The following is a 16318-nucleotide window of genomic DNA, read 5'->3' on the forward strand; positions in this document are numbered from 1 at the left end:
CATACAATAAAATACAAAACAAGAAAATAAAAGAAGCAATAAAAATGCAATTAAAAATCGACATGAATATTTCGCATGATGTATGAACTGCCTCCCGTGTTCCACCACAAATACACATAGACACACAGTGTTAATGAATGAAGTTTGTGGGCCCTGCTGTAAATCATTTTGCCTCCCAGCTGAGTTATGAAAAGTGACAGCAAGCCCAGCTGAAAGGAGGAAGGGGGGGAAGGCAGGGACCCACAGCGCAGGGGGTATTTGCTGACGAGCACTGGTAGCCTCCAGAGGAATGATGAACCCCTTTCTTCCCTCTCCTCCAGTAAAAACTGCCTGATTGCTGTCCAGGCTTTATCCAGTTGCCATGAGAACCAGCAATACGTACAATTGTAGGTCGCTCCGGTTGCAACTGAGAATCGCAGAGCCTCGCATTGTTCTTTGAAGTTTCCCTTTTATTTAAATATATAGATATATAGATATATTGACACAGGTTGGAAAAATAAACGAATCCAAATCAACAGTGTTTTAAACTGTTAAAACAGCAGTCAGGATATAGATACACAGGTTAGTTTACGCAGTTCTCCCGCCTGCAGCCGACCCCTACACACAACCAATGCGTTCGCAAGTAAAACAGGGTAATTTGGTCCCCACCCAATGAAGAAAATGACCACTATGCTTCCAAAATCACAAACGGCAACACACTTTCTCAGGCACTGGGGAACATCTAGAGTGGTGCATGACCAAACTGGACAGGGAAGAGGTATATTTTGGCTCTCAAGGGGTTGCAGAGATGTACCGTTTTGCGGAGACACAGAGGCACCCAGCCTCCTCCTGCTGTTCATGAAGCACACACAGTTATTATTATTTTCTCTTGACCTTCCCTTCACTGGCAAACTCCTCACAGTTTTCATAACAATGCTGCCTCAGGATGGAGCCTATTAAAATTCTAGCGTCTCCCTCCCTCCTATGCAGAATAGCACAGCCAGCGGTGCGATGATACAGGTGCATTATGTTTCAGCAGGAACCTCGCAGGCGGCTACTGGCTAGTATGTGTGACGCCACTCACACCCTTCAGTACCTGCCATTTTGAGATCGATTCGTACACAGTATAAATTTGCTGAGGAATTACTAGGTTTCCCAAATAAGCACTCTGGTAATCCCAGTAAGCGAGGCGGCGAGGGTTTTTTTGTTTTTTAAGAGCACTGCGTTGCATTGAAACCAACATAAGAAGTCAGTCACTACTAAGAGGGTGGAACGTCACATTATGTGGAAAAAAACGCAGGATTTCCAGCTTCGTCTGTTCCTTTTGGCACGTGTGCAGACAGGACACTTCCAGGGGAGGCAGGTGGAAGGCTTTAACCCTTCCTCGAGTTGGTTGTTCTCAAAAATGGCCTCACAGAATCCTTGTCACCCCCAACTCCGGCTCAGTTTGGTTGAGGAAAGAATGAGGGTTTTTTTGTGGGGGGTGCAGTTGTCGTGGGAAATCAACAGATACCAGAATACTACCTGCCTCTACCCAAGAAAGTTGCCACAAATTCACATTCAAGGATAGTTTTGCCAAGGAAGTTCTGCCTTCAAATGTTTTGGGGACTCACCCATTATAAGACTCAGTCGTTTCAAAATATTTTCTTGACTCCCCTCTCCCCTTGCCTTTCAAAAACAAAGTGGGTTCCTAATCATTTGTTCGAGTGTCAGAAATCCTGTTCTGCCTGCTTCCGAGCTGTGCAGAGCTCTCTAGATCCAGCTCCAATAGCCCGTTCTCTAGATTAGCCCCTCTTCCAGGAATAACCGTTCATGACATTTCAGTGGGTGGAAGGATGGCTTTGGCCCACAAGGATGGGGAACCTGTGGCCCTCCAGATGTTGTTGGACTACAGTTCCCATCATTCCCAGGTCACATAGTCAGGGACGATGGGAGTTGCAGTATTAACAACAACCAGACGCACAAACAGCACAAGGGGAAGAATTCCGTAAGACTTTGTGCTAAGGAAGGATGTTTATGCTGGTGGGTTTCGTTTTAGACTGGCTCTGGACTGAATTAAAAAAACACAACAATATAGACCTATCCCGATGGGCTGTAGTCAAGTCAATCAATTTGAGGAAACAGCTAATTCCGCTGCTAGGGCACAAGTAAACTTCTTGGAGAAAATAGGCCGAAGGACAAAAGTAGACACTTCAGTACCACAGCTATACATCACAAGATGGGTTTTTTAGGAGTCCCTCGAGGCCATAGTATCACAGAGGTGTCACATCCACGACTGCTGCTAGTGGTCAGCCTAGTTAGTCAGCTACAAGGGTCCTGAGATTAAGGTGGGGACATTGTCCAAAGCACCCTTTCCTCTCACTGCTCTCTGGAACGCCAGATGAAAAACTGTACCTGGATAGGAGACCAATGTGATGTGTTCTTACTGTGGAAGGGGCTTGCTTCTGTTTGCCTCAGAGGGCCTCCCCTCTGGACCGCTTTCCTCAGAGTTAGGGAGCAACAAAGAGCGATGGCCATTGCGATGGCCTTCTAATCGCCCCTCAGCAAGAGGGGAAGAGGCTCGTAGGTGAACATGAGGGAGAAATTAAAAGGGTGTCCACTTCAGATCTGTCACCCAGAGAGACAAAGATCTAGGACATGACCCTGAGCAAAGGGAACTGTTTCCTCTCAGTTCCTATCTCTGATTCAGGGGTGGGGGGCCTGTGGCCCTCCGGACTACAACTCCTATCATTCCTAATTACTGACCGTTCCGACTAGGGGCTGATGGGAGTTGGGATTCCGACAGCATTTGGGAGGCCATAGCCCTGCTCTTCTTCCTGGAACAGGAATGCACACCACAAAAGCAGTGTTTGCCGGCGCCCGCAGTGGCAGGCCAGAAGTTTGAAAGGATAGAGAAGGCATTCATTCTGCCTCAGAACCGGAACGCTTAAGATTTTTATTCTCGCTCGAGGCAGATGGCATGGGACGTTCTGGCTCTATTCGGACAAGAGAGGGGATTCACTTGAAAGATATCACATGGGTATTAGACAATATTCAGAGAAGGAAATGAATCTGAGAAAGCTTTTGCAGAAAGGGTTGTGCATTTTTGGAAAAGGCCTTGAATCCAGAGGACGTTTCCTAGATGAAATGGGAGTGTTTCTGCTGAAAATGAGATTGCAGCTTGCTCTGAGTGTGGTTGCAATGTAGAATTATTTCCTGCAACCATTTTTATAAAAATGAATGATCCGATTTGCCACTTTCTTGTCTATCACAACATGGAGATCAAGTGGATCTCAAGGAGCTAGAGGGAGAGGGATGATCTAGCGGGGAAAGGGGACATCACAAAAGGGATTAATGAGAAAGAGTGGATATGTTCTAGGTTCCAGAGACTCAAAATCAAAGCATGTTTTATACATCACTGCTTGCGGCTAACAGAGGGGTGTTCAGGGGAGAGGTTAAACTTTATTTGTGTTTGTGGAAGGAGTGGGGGCATTTTGGGCATGCCTCAGAGACCGTGGATCTTGAAGGGAAGAAGGGGGCGGGGAGACAGAAATATAAGGTATATAACTTGGAAAGGACCTGACTGTGGACTTCACATAGCTACAACATAGGATGGATTCCACACAAGAAGGTGGCGTTTGTTTTAGGAGATCACAACAGACATACATGATCACAGCAGAACTGAAGAATGAAGAGTGTTGAGCTGATCTGGAAAGATGTGCTGACCTAGGAATGTGGAGGCCTTGCCAGAAATGAGCCTCCCCATTTTGAGGAAAGGAATAATGTTCCTACGAACACAACTGCCACATCCACTCCGGTGGTCCCTAGTTCCAGCGGCAAGCATGGCGCAATATAAACTTCCCATCCCCTGGCAAGAAAAACACAAACAGGACCTTGGAAGAGAGGCTGATTGGGCCTATGGCTGGCAGCCCCTATTGCAAGTCTGTACAAGTGACCAAGCTGCCCGCAGGTGAACATTAATATTCTGGGAAACTTGGGCCACCCTCTTGCGAGGCAATAGGGCACACCTCAGGTGCAGGTGTGTGGTAAAGGTAGACATTTGTATCCCTGCGCGGCTCAAGCACACTTGGTGTGCTGAGATCCTCTCTCAATCACACACAGATCCTTTGGGCAACACATTGCTCACACTGATCTGGTAGCATTAAATCTCAATATTGCTGAAGTTGCTTGGGGTGAGTATCAAGAAAACAGGGCAAAGAACTAGACTCTCCTGCTGGAAAAAGTTCTAGATGCTGGTGAGGAGCAGGTGGAATCTAGCTGAAATTCCAGGCTCAGAACTGCTTATCCCTGAGGTTTGGGATGGAGGGGAAGATCAACTTTCTAAACAGCCACCCTGCCCTTTCAGAATAAGCTAGGGAGAGGCAGTCCATTTCTAACAGGGAGTCCTCAGTAGTCCACCCCATCCAGATTCCTCCTCAGTAGTTTTACATATTTCCTGATAGTGCCCTCCAGAAGTTCCTGAACTCCAACTCCCATCAGCCCCGGCAAGCCCAGCCAATATAACCAGGGAGGATGGGAACTGTAGTCCAACCATCACTGGAAGGTGCCATGATGGGTACCCCTGCTCTAAGTTGCGGGAGGCTTTCATGACTTTCTGGAATCTTCCTCCCCCAGATTAGATGTTATACCAATTAGAACACTTCCTGCCAAACCCCAGTCCTCCCATTGGCTCCTTTGAATCCTCTTGTGCAGGTACAATAGGTCTCTCTCATAGGAACTGACCCTTAGTTCTCAAATCCACCCCACCCTATCCTCCGATAAATCCACTCTCTGGTCCCAGTTAAGATAGGATGTTCTTCATCCCTAGTACCCACCCACTTGCCCCAGCCTGAGACGGGGGCAAGAAGATATAATGTGGCATCTACTAGCCCTTCCCAGATCATTTCCCCTGGCGTCTCCCTTCCTCCCTCCAAAGTGATTGTCCAAAGCCTCTTGCTTTCACCTGCTAGGCCACCAGAGCAGAAAGCTGCACTTGCTTGCTGTTCAAGATCAAAGCACAGCTCCCAGTGTCCGTTCTAGACAACTCACACTGGGTCTAGGGACGCCTCTGCTAAAACGTTAAGAGGACCCCACTGACTGATGAAATCACCAGTCTTTGCAGATTATAGGAACTGGGTATGTGTGGACCACCCCATCAACGCTTCTTCAAAACTGCCAGCCAAACATGCTCTACAGAGGCATGTCCATGACCCTGTCAATGAACCCTCGAGTCCCCTCACCTTCCCACCAAATCTAGTTCCCAAGATCCACTGGGTGCAGGCAAGACAGGAAAACCAGGTTCAGACTGGTTTGGATGTGGAGTGCACCCAACTCTCGTGCCCCATGATTTCTCCAAGGCCCCTCTAGGTGGTCATAGTTATGATGGTTTCCCCTCCCTTTGCTCCCCAAAAAGCCATTCACAAATGGGCACTGGAACCACCTGCACGGGGGACAGGACATACACACATACATATGTTTTTGCAAACATACACCCGCCGCACAACACTCTCTATTCCCTCCTCTTTTGTGCGTGTCTGTCCAGCCATCCTAAATGGGGACCACATCAGCTGCGCTCTTTGGCTTCCATGACCCAATTCTACCCCGAACAGCCGCAGGAGGCGGGCCAACAGAGTCTTCCTCCTTATAGCGGTGGCGACTGCTTGCCTGTGCCGGCTGCCGACAGTTCCTCTTCCTTGGCTGGGTCGGAGTCGATGGACTCTTTCTCCTCTGGGGGCTCAGACCCGCCGGCCTGGATACTGACACACAAGACCAGGGTCTGCAGGAAGCCGTAGAGGCAGGCAAACTGCACCAGGTACTCCTGCACCAGCCACAGGGCCAAGTACATCCCATAAGCGGTGACTAAGAAGCAGGCAAAGCCGTGGAGCCAGACCTTAAGAGGACCCCCGAATCCCAGGATATCCAAAACCAGCCGGAAGGCCGGGGACGAGGCACAGAGCAAAGTCACCACGCACAGGTCAAAGAGATGGCGGGCAAAGTTGAAGCAGATCTGCAACTGCTCTGGCGATTCGACGGATGCTTTCGGCGGCGAGAGGTGCTGAGGTATCCTGGCCAATAGGGAGCTCTCTCCAGCAGCGGAACTTTGGCCCCAGCCAATAGAGCCCAAGAGGCGTCGGCCGCTCCACCATCTTGGCTTCAGGGGCGCCGTGCTTTCCTCCGGCTCCCCCTGCAATTCCTCCTCATCCTTTTTCACATCTTTCGCCTTTCCTCGTCGCCAAGGCAGTCCAGGGAGCCACGACTTGGCTCTGCTGAGGAACATGGCGCAGGGAGAGGATGCACGATAATACAGATATATTATTATAATGTAGATGAATATATGTAAACAAACTAAAGAGCAGGTGTGGGAGCTATACACCCAGAGCAACCAAAGTTTACTTGGGACCCGAGGCTCGCGAAGATCAGCTCCCTGCCACGAAGAATATGGCCTTGCATGGCATTTTCCGCTCCTCCTAGCTGCTTCAGATGCCAAGGCTGGTGGCTCAGTCTTCAAGGAAACCACAATTGTGGGTTATGCATAAATCTTGGCTCTTCCGGGCTTGGAGCTGTCCTAGATGGTGGCTACCGACAACACGAATCTCCAGTGTCCAAGCAAATACATATGTTGGAGAACGGTTTGCTCACACAGAGGGAAGTTGAGCTTCCTGCCACATCACTCTGATTTTTTCAACACTCCAGGCAAACCAACCATCTTAGGGCACGCAGGTCTGTTTCCCCAAACGGGCATGGTGGGTTCAGTTCCCTGTTTCCAAAAGGGTGTGTTTGTGTCTCCCAAAATAAAAAAAATCTCAGCTTCTTATTAGTTCAGGGGCTCCAAAGTCTCGCATCATGCCGCCTCAAATCAAAGATGGGATCTTTCGCTCCAGAACAGCCTCCCCTATGAAACAAAGCAAGAAATTTTCAGTCAGCGAACTGACCGGAGGTGGGATAGGATGGCAATTAAGGGGAGATTTCTGATTTAACCTACTTCTTATCTTGAAAAATGGTGGTAATAGTGACCCATGGGCTTGTTGCAAGGGTGAACATGGTTTTAAATGCTGAAAACTGAAGACTAAAAGGCGAATAAACTTTAATTCTCATCCTTCATGAAGATTTTCCGTCTAGCTAGCAGGAAATGTTTCGGACCCCCCAAATACTGACAAGGCCCTGATATTAACTGTGGGTTATCATCAGCTAAGTTTTACTCAGTGTAGAGACACTGAAAATAACATGAGTTACTTAGAGCCATTCACTTCAATAGGCCTATGGTGAGTAAAACTAAGTGAAACGTAACTGAATACCACACTATGTTCCCTGGTAGTTTCTCTAGGGAGATTATCATTTTAAAAAAACAAAAACTGATCACATGATCAGTTCCCAAAACACTGATTCTCACCAATTCTCAATACTGATTTTATCCAATAATAAAATTATTATTTCATTGATCAGGTTTGTATCCTCACCCTTCACCACAGGCTCCCAGGGCAGGCTACAGAAATCACAAAACAAAGCGTTGAATACAAATAATAAAAGAGCAGCTAAAATTTTTAAAGAATGCAACTGAACAGCAAGCAATGAAAAACAGCAACAGCATGGCCAGCACAATGCTCAAGGCCTCCCAAAGGCCTCAAGAGAGACGTGTATCTTCAAGGAGTATCAGAACCAGACATACTTCAGAGAGGAGGTAATTCTGAAGATGGGCTTCTACTTCTGAGAAGGCTTCACTTGGTGATGGAACCCTGAGAAGGACCTCTTCTGTTGACCATAACAACCAGGTAGACTCAGTTATAGGGAGAGGCGTTCCTTCAGATATTTGGGCCCCACATCATTTCGGGCTTTACACAGACCCCATTCCAAGTGCTGGTTTGGACCTGTAAAACCTTAAAACGGAACCACAATGCCTCAAGGTCCGCCTCTCTCCATATGAAACAATCCAGACTCTCCTCATTTATCATCTGAGGCCCTTCCTCACGTGCCTCCTCTGTGAGAGGTGGTAACACAAGAACGGGGTCTTTTCTGCAGCGGCTCCCCGTTTGTGTGATGCTCTCCCCAGGGAGGCTCGCCTGGCACCTTCCTTATACAACTGGATGCAGCTTCCAAACTGTCTTCAGGAGCAGCTTCAGGTGGAGCACACTGCAATAATCCAACTTGGAGGTGTAACCAGAGAATGGGCAACTGTGGCAAAGCAAGGCCAAAATACAGTCCTTTGCCCAAGTGAGCTTTTGAAGGCAAGGCAGTGATTAAGGGCCAGTTTAAAATCAAATTATTATCCTGGATTCGACTACTTCAGACTGCAGGTAGAGGCGACGAATCTTGAAAGCACTGTGTGCGTGTTCCTACATGTAAAAAAGCAGCATGTTGGGAAACTGTTCAAGTTTGCCTTCTCTGTATTTGTGCATCTACCAGGAGGATTTTCTGCTGGGGAAGCACTCAGACCTAATTTCCTGCAGTGGTACGCTCCAAAAAAACCGAAAATCCCTTTACATCACTCGAATCTGCTGCTTGTATACACTGACCCTAATCTCTCTCTCTGTCTCAGAATACAATTGCATTCTATCAGCCACCCCAATCCCTTGATTGCTTTGGAATTTAATTGCAAAACTCCAAAAAGGGGTTTTATACCTCCAGAATTTTGATTTCCCCTATCTTAGGTTGACCTATCTTAGTTTCTCTCTGCTCTCTCCCCCCCCCCAATAATCTCTTTTGGATGGCATGAACCCAAAATGTGCAATTAGTTGAAAATAAGCAGATGGATATTCACCATCTGTAGCCACAAAACAAGATCTGCATGGCGTAATAGATAAGATATTTTGCAACACCAAGCCGAAACCTGTTTCTATAATCGTCTATGCATTTCTGCTGCTGCAGGGAGAAATAAGCCAACAAGGAGCCCTCAAGACGAACAAAAACCTCATTTAAACTCTCAGGAAAGTGACTTCCCCAACCTGGCTGAGGCTGATGGGAGTTGTAGTCCAAAATACCTGGAAGGAACCAATCTGGGGAAGGCTCCTCCTTAGTGCATGAACAAACATGGCGGCCCTCCAGACAGGTATTTTGGACCACAACTCCCATCAGGCCCAGGCAGTGTGGCCCACAGAAAGGGATTATGGGAGCTGGAGTTCAATGGCATCAAGAGTTAAACACATCAGCTACCCCTGAATTACCTGTTGTTGGGGGGGGGGCAGGATAGAACATATATACCACTCTAAGTTTCCCATAATCCAACTGCTTGTATGAAACTAGGGGTCAGAGGTGAATTTAGGGGAGCCATACTGGTTCACCCACACTGGGCACTGATCCAAGAGGGTGCCGCAACAATGACAAAAGAGATTGGGGGGGGGGGAATTTGGGTGTCATACAGGGTGCCGTGGAAATGTTAGAGCCCAATGTTCGCCACTGCTAGGGGTTCACCAAGAGTGTCCCAGAGCACCTCAGAAGAGCTACCAATGAAAGAGAATGCCTCTGAGCATGTTCAGAGTTCACCACTGAATAACCACAACTCGTGCTTGAGGCTGTGGTAAAGGGAATGACTTTGACGCACCGCCAGATTTTCTAGCCGATCCATGTCAGATATGCAGCAGCTTGCTTGCTTTAAAAAATGACTTTTGAAAGCCTTGATTTTCTCCTGTATTCTGCTTATTATAATGGCTGTTGGCTCTGCTAGTTCATCTTTCATCTCAGTCATCTATTACGTACACTGATTTTACATATGTTAACGGGGTTGTGGCCCCTCCAGCCCAAGTCAAGAGTTGGAACTACAGTGGTAAAGGTAAAGGTAAAGGGACCCCTGACCATTAGGTCCAGTCGTGACCGACTCTGGGGTTGTGGCGCTCATCTCACTTTATTGGCCGAGGGAGCCGGCGTACAGCTTCCGGGTCATGTGGCCAGCATGATGAAGCTGCTTCTGGCGAACCAGAGCAGCACATGAAAACACCGTTTACCTTCCCGCCAGAGCGGTACCTATTTATCTACTTGCACTTTGACGTGCTTTCGAACTGATAGGCTGGCAGGAGCAGGGACCGAGCAACAGGAGCTCACCCCGTCACGGGGATTCAAACCGCCGACATTCTGATCGGCAAGTCCTAGGCTCTGTGGTTTAACCCACAGTGCCACCCGCATCCCTAACTACAGTGGTACCTCGGGTTAAGTACTTAATTCGTTCCGGAGGTCCGTACTTAACTTGAAACTGTTCTTAACCTGAAGCACCACTTTAGCTAATGGGGCCTTCTGCTGCTGCCGCACCACCAGAGCACAATTTCTGTTCTCAACCTGAGGCAAAGTTCTTAACCCAAGGTACTATTTCTGGGTTATAGGAGTCTGTAACCTGAAGCCCATGTAACCTGAAGCATCTGTAACCCGAGGTACCAGTGTACTGAAATGAACGATCGTGGCTAAACGTAGGGCCAACGGTTTCGATGGACCTGCTCCGGGATAGGGCTAGCAAGGGACACAACAACCCTTTGCAGAAAATGAGAATGAACGAAACAATCATTAAACCCACAAATGGCTTCACAACCACCCCACAAGCACAAAATACTTCAGGCACCGGGAAAGGCGTAGCTTGACGAATCAAACCTTTTGCATGCATATGCAGAAACAGCCTACCTCAAAACATGTGTGTTAATGAAATGGCAAGGCTGCACCTTCTGCTGTGGTAATATTTGTGTGAGACAGGAAGCGAGGATGCGCTTGGGATTCCTCGTGAGCCACTTTCAGATTGGGCTGGGAGCCTGGTCTAGGTGTAATTATGGCGCCATATGTTCTGGTTGGGGGATCCCATTCCGACCAGTGTGGTTTTATTCGGCTTAGAGGGGATTGTGCCTGAGGAGCTGTCGGTTATTAAGAGCGGGAGCCTCATGGCGCGGAATATTTTTGGCGTTATATGTCATTTGCTCTCTGCAGCTCTGGAGTGTGCAGCAAGCATGACTTTTGCGAGACTAATCGGAAAAGGTGCCTCGACCGGAAAAGGTGCCTCAACGTGTCTACATTTATAGCATAATAGTCTCTTTATAGAAGCATCCTGTATCGAATGCTTTTAAGTTCTTAAAACAATCAGTGTGTGTGTGTCTGCAGGGCTATCTTCTGCAGTGCTGTGCAATAAGGATACTTGGGATTTTATATAAGGCATTTCAAGATATCTCTCACAACACATTTAACTCTGCAATGTTTCAAACCGTGGGGGTTTGTCAACCAACATCTGGTCTATTTATAGGCTTCATGAGATTCCCGGCGGAGGGAACTGCCTTCTTAGGCCTTTATTGCAAAAAATAATAATACTCCCCCCTCCCTTCTAAATTAAAGAATCCTTGCAAACCCTCACCTGAATCCTAATCGATGCAGCCACACACATCAAAAAAAGAAGAAGCAAATTTCCCCCCCTCCCCAAGAGCTGCTCCCTTAGCTCAAAGATTCCTCCCTCCCTCAGAGAATTTGTACACCCCCCTCCCTAAGCGACTGCACCCAACGATCCTAATTAGGGCCGATCTCCCGATCACCCCCACCCCCAAAATAAACCCCTCCAGGAATATCCACCACCCGCTTGCCGGAGAGACCGCAGCGCTGCAACACGCGCCCCCCCCCTTCCACACACACACGCGTTTAGCACGTACCGGGTGAGATCCAGAGAAGCGGTGCCTCCGTAGCAACTTTTTCCCTTTCCCCTCCCTACGGATTTCTTTCTCCTTCCCTTCCGATTTCAGCTTTTCGTCTTGCAGAGTAGAGCGGTTTGATTTCATTCCTTTCCTCCACCTCCCCTGGAAGGTAGCAACGCTCTTCTTTTTAATACCCCCTACCTTTTTAAAATATATATATATATATATTTGTGTGTGTCCAAACTCCAGCAAAAGAGGGACTTTCCGGAGGATCTTTGGCCCCGCCGAGCAAAGGGAGAGAAGGAAGGGGAGAGACTAGCCCAGCCCTAGATGGAGGAGGAGGGGGAAGGAGACGCGGGGAGGGGGGTGGGAGAAAGAGAGAAGTCTCTTCCTTGGGATTTTCTGGTAGGACTGGATTCGGGAGAAGCGCCACCCCAAAGGCGGGAGGAGCCTCTAGGGAGGGGTCAACTGGGAAGGAGGGACTACCTGGGGGGTGGAGGAAGTGGGAGAACTGGAAGGGCGGACTGGGTGTGGGAGGGAGCGGGAGGGGCTGGGAGCTGGCGCGTCCCGGACTCCTGGGTTCCCTGCGAGGGCGCGAGGATCATTATGGTTGCTGTTCGTCAATGCAACAGTATCGAGGCAGTGTGAAGTGGGGTGTTGAAATTACAGTCTCAGGCAGGGGTCAGCAAACTTTTTCTGCAGGGGGCCCGTCCACTGTCCCTCAGACCTTGTGGTGGGGGGCGGAAAAGGGGAAAAAAAGGGAAAAAAATAATGAACGAATTCCAATGCCCCACAAATAACCCGGAGATGCATTTTAAAGGACACATTCTACTCATGTAAAAAAACACTGATTCCTGGACCATCCGCAGGCAGGATTTAGAAGGCGATTGGGCCGGATCCGGCCCCCGGGCCTTAGTTTGCCTACCCATGGTCAGGTATAGGAGGAATCCTACAAAAAAACAAGTTTCAGGTTTCAAAAGGATTAGGCCTGTGGTTCCCAAACCTTTTTTTAGCCATGCCCCACCTAAGCATTTCTAAACTTCTGATCCCACCCCTACCCCGTTTGACATATAATTATTATTATTCAAAAATAAGATCCTGTTCATGTGGAGGAAGCCTAAAAGGCCATGGGGCATGTGCTCCATGTTGTGGGACCACAGGATTAGGCTGTAGTAGTAGTAATGCGGTTGGGTTGAGGGGAAGGGGAGCAAGAGCTGAAGGCCCGTACGTTTTTGGAAGGGGCCGGTGGGAGCCAGGACTCCTGGGTTCTCCTAAGAAAGGGCTGGGTGGGAGCCAGGGTTCTCCTAAGAAAGAGCTAGGACCATGGCAGTAGAAGTCTTTATTATTTCTTAAATTGGTATACCACCCTTTATCTGTAGATATCAGGACAGTTCAGTTACAAAATTAAAAATACAATAAACAAAACAATAATTCCCCCCCCCCAAGTAAAGCTTGGATTAGTGACAGTGGTGAAAGTTCCTAAATTAGAGGTGTTGTTGTTGTTTAGTCATTTAGTCGTGTCCGACTCTTCGTGACCCCATGGACCAGAGTACACCAGGCACTCTTGTCTTCCACTGCCTCCTGCAGTTTGGTAAAACTCATGCTGGTAGCTTCGAGAACACTGTCCAACCATCTTGTCCTCTGTCATCCCCTTCTCCTTGTGCCCTCCATCTTTCCCAACATCAGGGTCTTTTCCAGGGAGTCTTCTCTTCTCATGAGGTGGCCAAAGTCTTGGAGCCTCAGCTTCACGATCTGTCCTTCCAGTGAGCACTCAGGGCTGATTTCCTTCAGAATGGATAGGTTTGATCTTCTTGCAGTCCATGGGACTCTCAGGAGTCTCCTCCAGCACCAACATTAGAGGTACAGGAACTCAAAGAGTGGCTTGTAAGAGCCATGCGGTCTGAGCCGCAGCAACCAGCTAAGACATGCTCACCTTTTGAGCTTCCCTGGCAGATTGAAGGTGAACAATAGTCTTGATTACCTTCCTCCCAAGGCAAGTGGGAGTGACCTAGCTAAGCCTGGCAGGACAGTTTACTCTATGGTCTTAACCCCTTCATGCATTAATTAGACGTAAGCGTTGTTGGCTGTATGAGGCTGGTTATCCCACATTGTTTTCTGGTTCCTGCTTGCAGTCTTCCTTTAGGCATCTCTTTGATTACTGTGAGAACACAATGCTAGACTAGGTAAGCCTCTGGCCTGATCCAGCAGACCTTTTCTTATGTCATGAAAAGAGTCCATTCCCCCAGGAAAATAGCAAGGTTAGGAGCCAAAAGTCATGGGTTCTCCTAGGAGGAGTAGCTGGACTGATGATAGAGTTGCCATGCCAAAAGAGCTTCTGTCTCTTTAAACCTTACAATTTGAGGCACAGATTGTGAACCCCTGGCCTTCCAGATGTTGTTGAGCCATTCTGGCTGACAGCGCTGGCCCACCCATTAGGCAAGGTGAGATAACTGCCTCATGCATCAGGATCCACAGGGGCAGCAGATCCCAATGTAGATCACTATTTCTCCCTTTGTTCACTCATCCCTTCTTCGCTGGTGAGGAAGGGGTGCCATTTTGTGGTTCTCCTCAGGTACCAAAATGTCTTGGGCTGGCCCTGTTGGCTGAGATTTATGGGATCTGGAGGGTTATGGGTTCCCTTGTCCCTGCCATAATTGTTCATATATTAATCACTCGGAGGCTGCAGTTCTAAGCATAGTGGCACTGACTTTTGAGTAAGCGTCGTTTACAATAGCCTATTTATTTTGAAAGAAGTCACTTTGGAACAAATAGCCAGGCACCTATTGAGGATTTACAGCACCCATTTTATTTTTTTTATTTTTTTAAAGTCTGCTGGGTTCTGCTAAAACCAGCCAGAAAATACCCATGAACTCTTATCATACCTTTTAAGTGCCATGTCAGAACTAGTTCATTTCCTCATGCTTCTGGCAAGTGCTGGCTTAATGTCGCTACTAATCCATTTCTACAGTGTGAGTGTTCTTTATGGTCTATTAATTTTATCAGAAAGGCATGTCAGATTGTTAACTTCCTCAAGGGGGCAGAGAAGCAGGGTATAAATGTTTTAAATAAATAAAACACTTTTGTGTTTTCGGTAGCCACCTATTGGACGTACACAGCTGAATAAAAGATGACAAATGGGCAAAAAAGGAGGGGAAAGACTCTGTTCTGAGACAGATAAAAGAATTTATTCTTAAAAGCACACCTCTGTAGGAATATCAAAAGGAGATCCTTTACCAATTCAGTCTGCTAACCCAGAAGCCCAATGAACAGATACAAGAGCTGCAAAGAATTGTTTTTACAGGATCCCATCTCTCTTCCCTCAGGGATCATAGATGGTATATTGTCCCCTATTAAATAGTTTTAACTGGGGGTGGGATCACAAGGGACGAGTAAGATATTTCAGGGTATTAACGCATGACGAGCTGTTTTAATAACCCCAGTGGCCTTTTTTCAGGCACTTGTTAGGTCAGCATAGAAATGAATAGGGGATTTTTCAGGGAGGGAAGGGGCGCGCGCGCGCGCGTTTCCGTTGCTATGGTAACCAACTACCTTGAGGCCTTTCCCAGCCTAAGCAGAGCTGTGTTACTGTAATTAAGGCAACCCCCTGCAATAATCACCTTTTGACAGCTTTGTCTGCAGGCCTGAACTGGCCATTGGATAGTTCTGGCAAATTCCAGAGGGGGCCAGTCTCCCTGGGACTTTTATGCTCAGCAAGCAAATAATATCCCCTTTAAAAATGACACCTGATTTGCAATTCCTATGGGGGTTGTTAAACTGTGCAGGACCACAGGCAAAAGTGGGGTACACCATAAGGTTCTCACTTGGAGGAGGAAACAAGGATGGCCGAGTGTGAAAGCAGCAGTTTGGAAATTATGATATGAAAATCAGATAGGTGGACTTGAGGAAGCCCACTTAACAATGTTTAGAAAAATAAGGATATGACAAGAATTTGTTTGTATTGTCTTTTCTGTTTGTTTTTTGTGTTATAAAATGAATAAAAAATTTTTTGGGGGGAAGCAGTTTGGGGGATTAAATGTTCGGTGAAAATATTTGTTTCTGTGGTCTGCTCCGTAATGGTTTGGAAAGGGGCAGATTCGTCTTTTGGTTAAGTCAGTAGTAGGGGAATGGAGAAAAGCAGCGAAATGCTAACTTCAAGCAACACACTATGAGGTTGGAAGGAAAACCCATCTGGTATACTCTCCCTTTCCTTTTGATGCAGTTAGGGGAATTTCGCAGCAGCTTTTAGAAACTGAAGGAATTAAGTAGACGCGTTTAAGCCAATGACATGAGAATCTAACCAATTCCTTACCTTGCAGCGTTTAATTTTTTTTAGTATGTTTATTTAGGATGTGAAGCCTTACACGTATCAAATCAAAATTAAGCCATGACTTTATGATTGCACCTACTGTCCCACTTTTTTATGCTGAAAAAGTCCCTCTTGGCTTATACTTGAGTGAGGGTCCTTTCAGGCTGCTCCTTCCTCCTCCTCCGCTGTTGGCGGAGGAACGAGCAGCCCGGAAGCAGCCCTTTGGGGCTGCTTGTTCTTCCTCTAGGCAGCATCCTAGGTAGGCAGGGGGACGGGAGCAGAAGCCCTTTCTGCTGTGCGCGCATGCACACGTACACATGCACTCCAGCCCACCAGGTGGTTTGTGGTTTGGTGAACTGGCTTATACTCGAGTCAACAAGTTTTCCCAGTTTGTGGTAAAATTAGGTGCCTCGGCTTATATTCGGGTCGACTTATACTCTAGTATATACGGTATTTAAGCACCAATAAG

The 16318-nt window shown here is 47.5% G+C and overlaps 1 protein-coding gene across 1 annotated transcript; it reads right to left on the reverse strand.

The window, feature by feature from the left end:
• Nucleotides 1-2129: 2129 nt before the first annotated feature.
• LOC309525241 (uncharacterized protein C6orf47 homolog) lies at nt 2130-11941 on the reverse strand. Its single transcript, XM_082210766.1, has 2 exons — nt 11562-11941; nt 2130-6850 (listed from the first exon to the last, which is right to left on the reverse strand). The coding sequence occupies exon 2, from the start codon at nt 6233-6235 to the stop codon at nt 5600-5602; it is 636 nt and encodes a 211-aa protein (XP_082066892.1). The 5' UTR covers nt 6236-6850; nt 11562-11941; the 3' UTR covers nt 2130-5599.
• Between the last annotated feature and the right edge of the window lie 4377 nt (nt 11942-16318).

Source organism: Podarcis vaucheri (genome assembly GCF_965113315.1).
Source record: "Podarcis vaucheri genome assembly, chromosome: 2".
NCBI lineage: Eukaryota > Metazoa > Chordata > Lepidosauria > Squamata > Lacertidae > Podarcis > Podarcis vaucheri.

What these genes read in the sequence shown, in the direction of transcription:
- LOC309525241 (XM_082210766.1), bottom strand. Translation starts at nt 6,235, where the DNA reads ATGTTCCTCAGCAGAGCCAAGTCGTGGCTCCCTGGACTGCCTTGGCGA.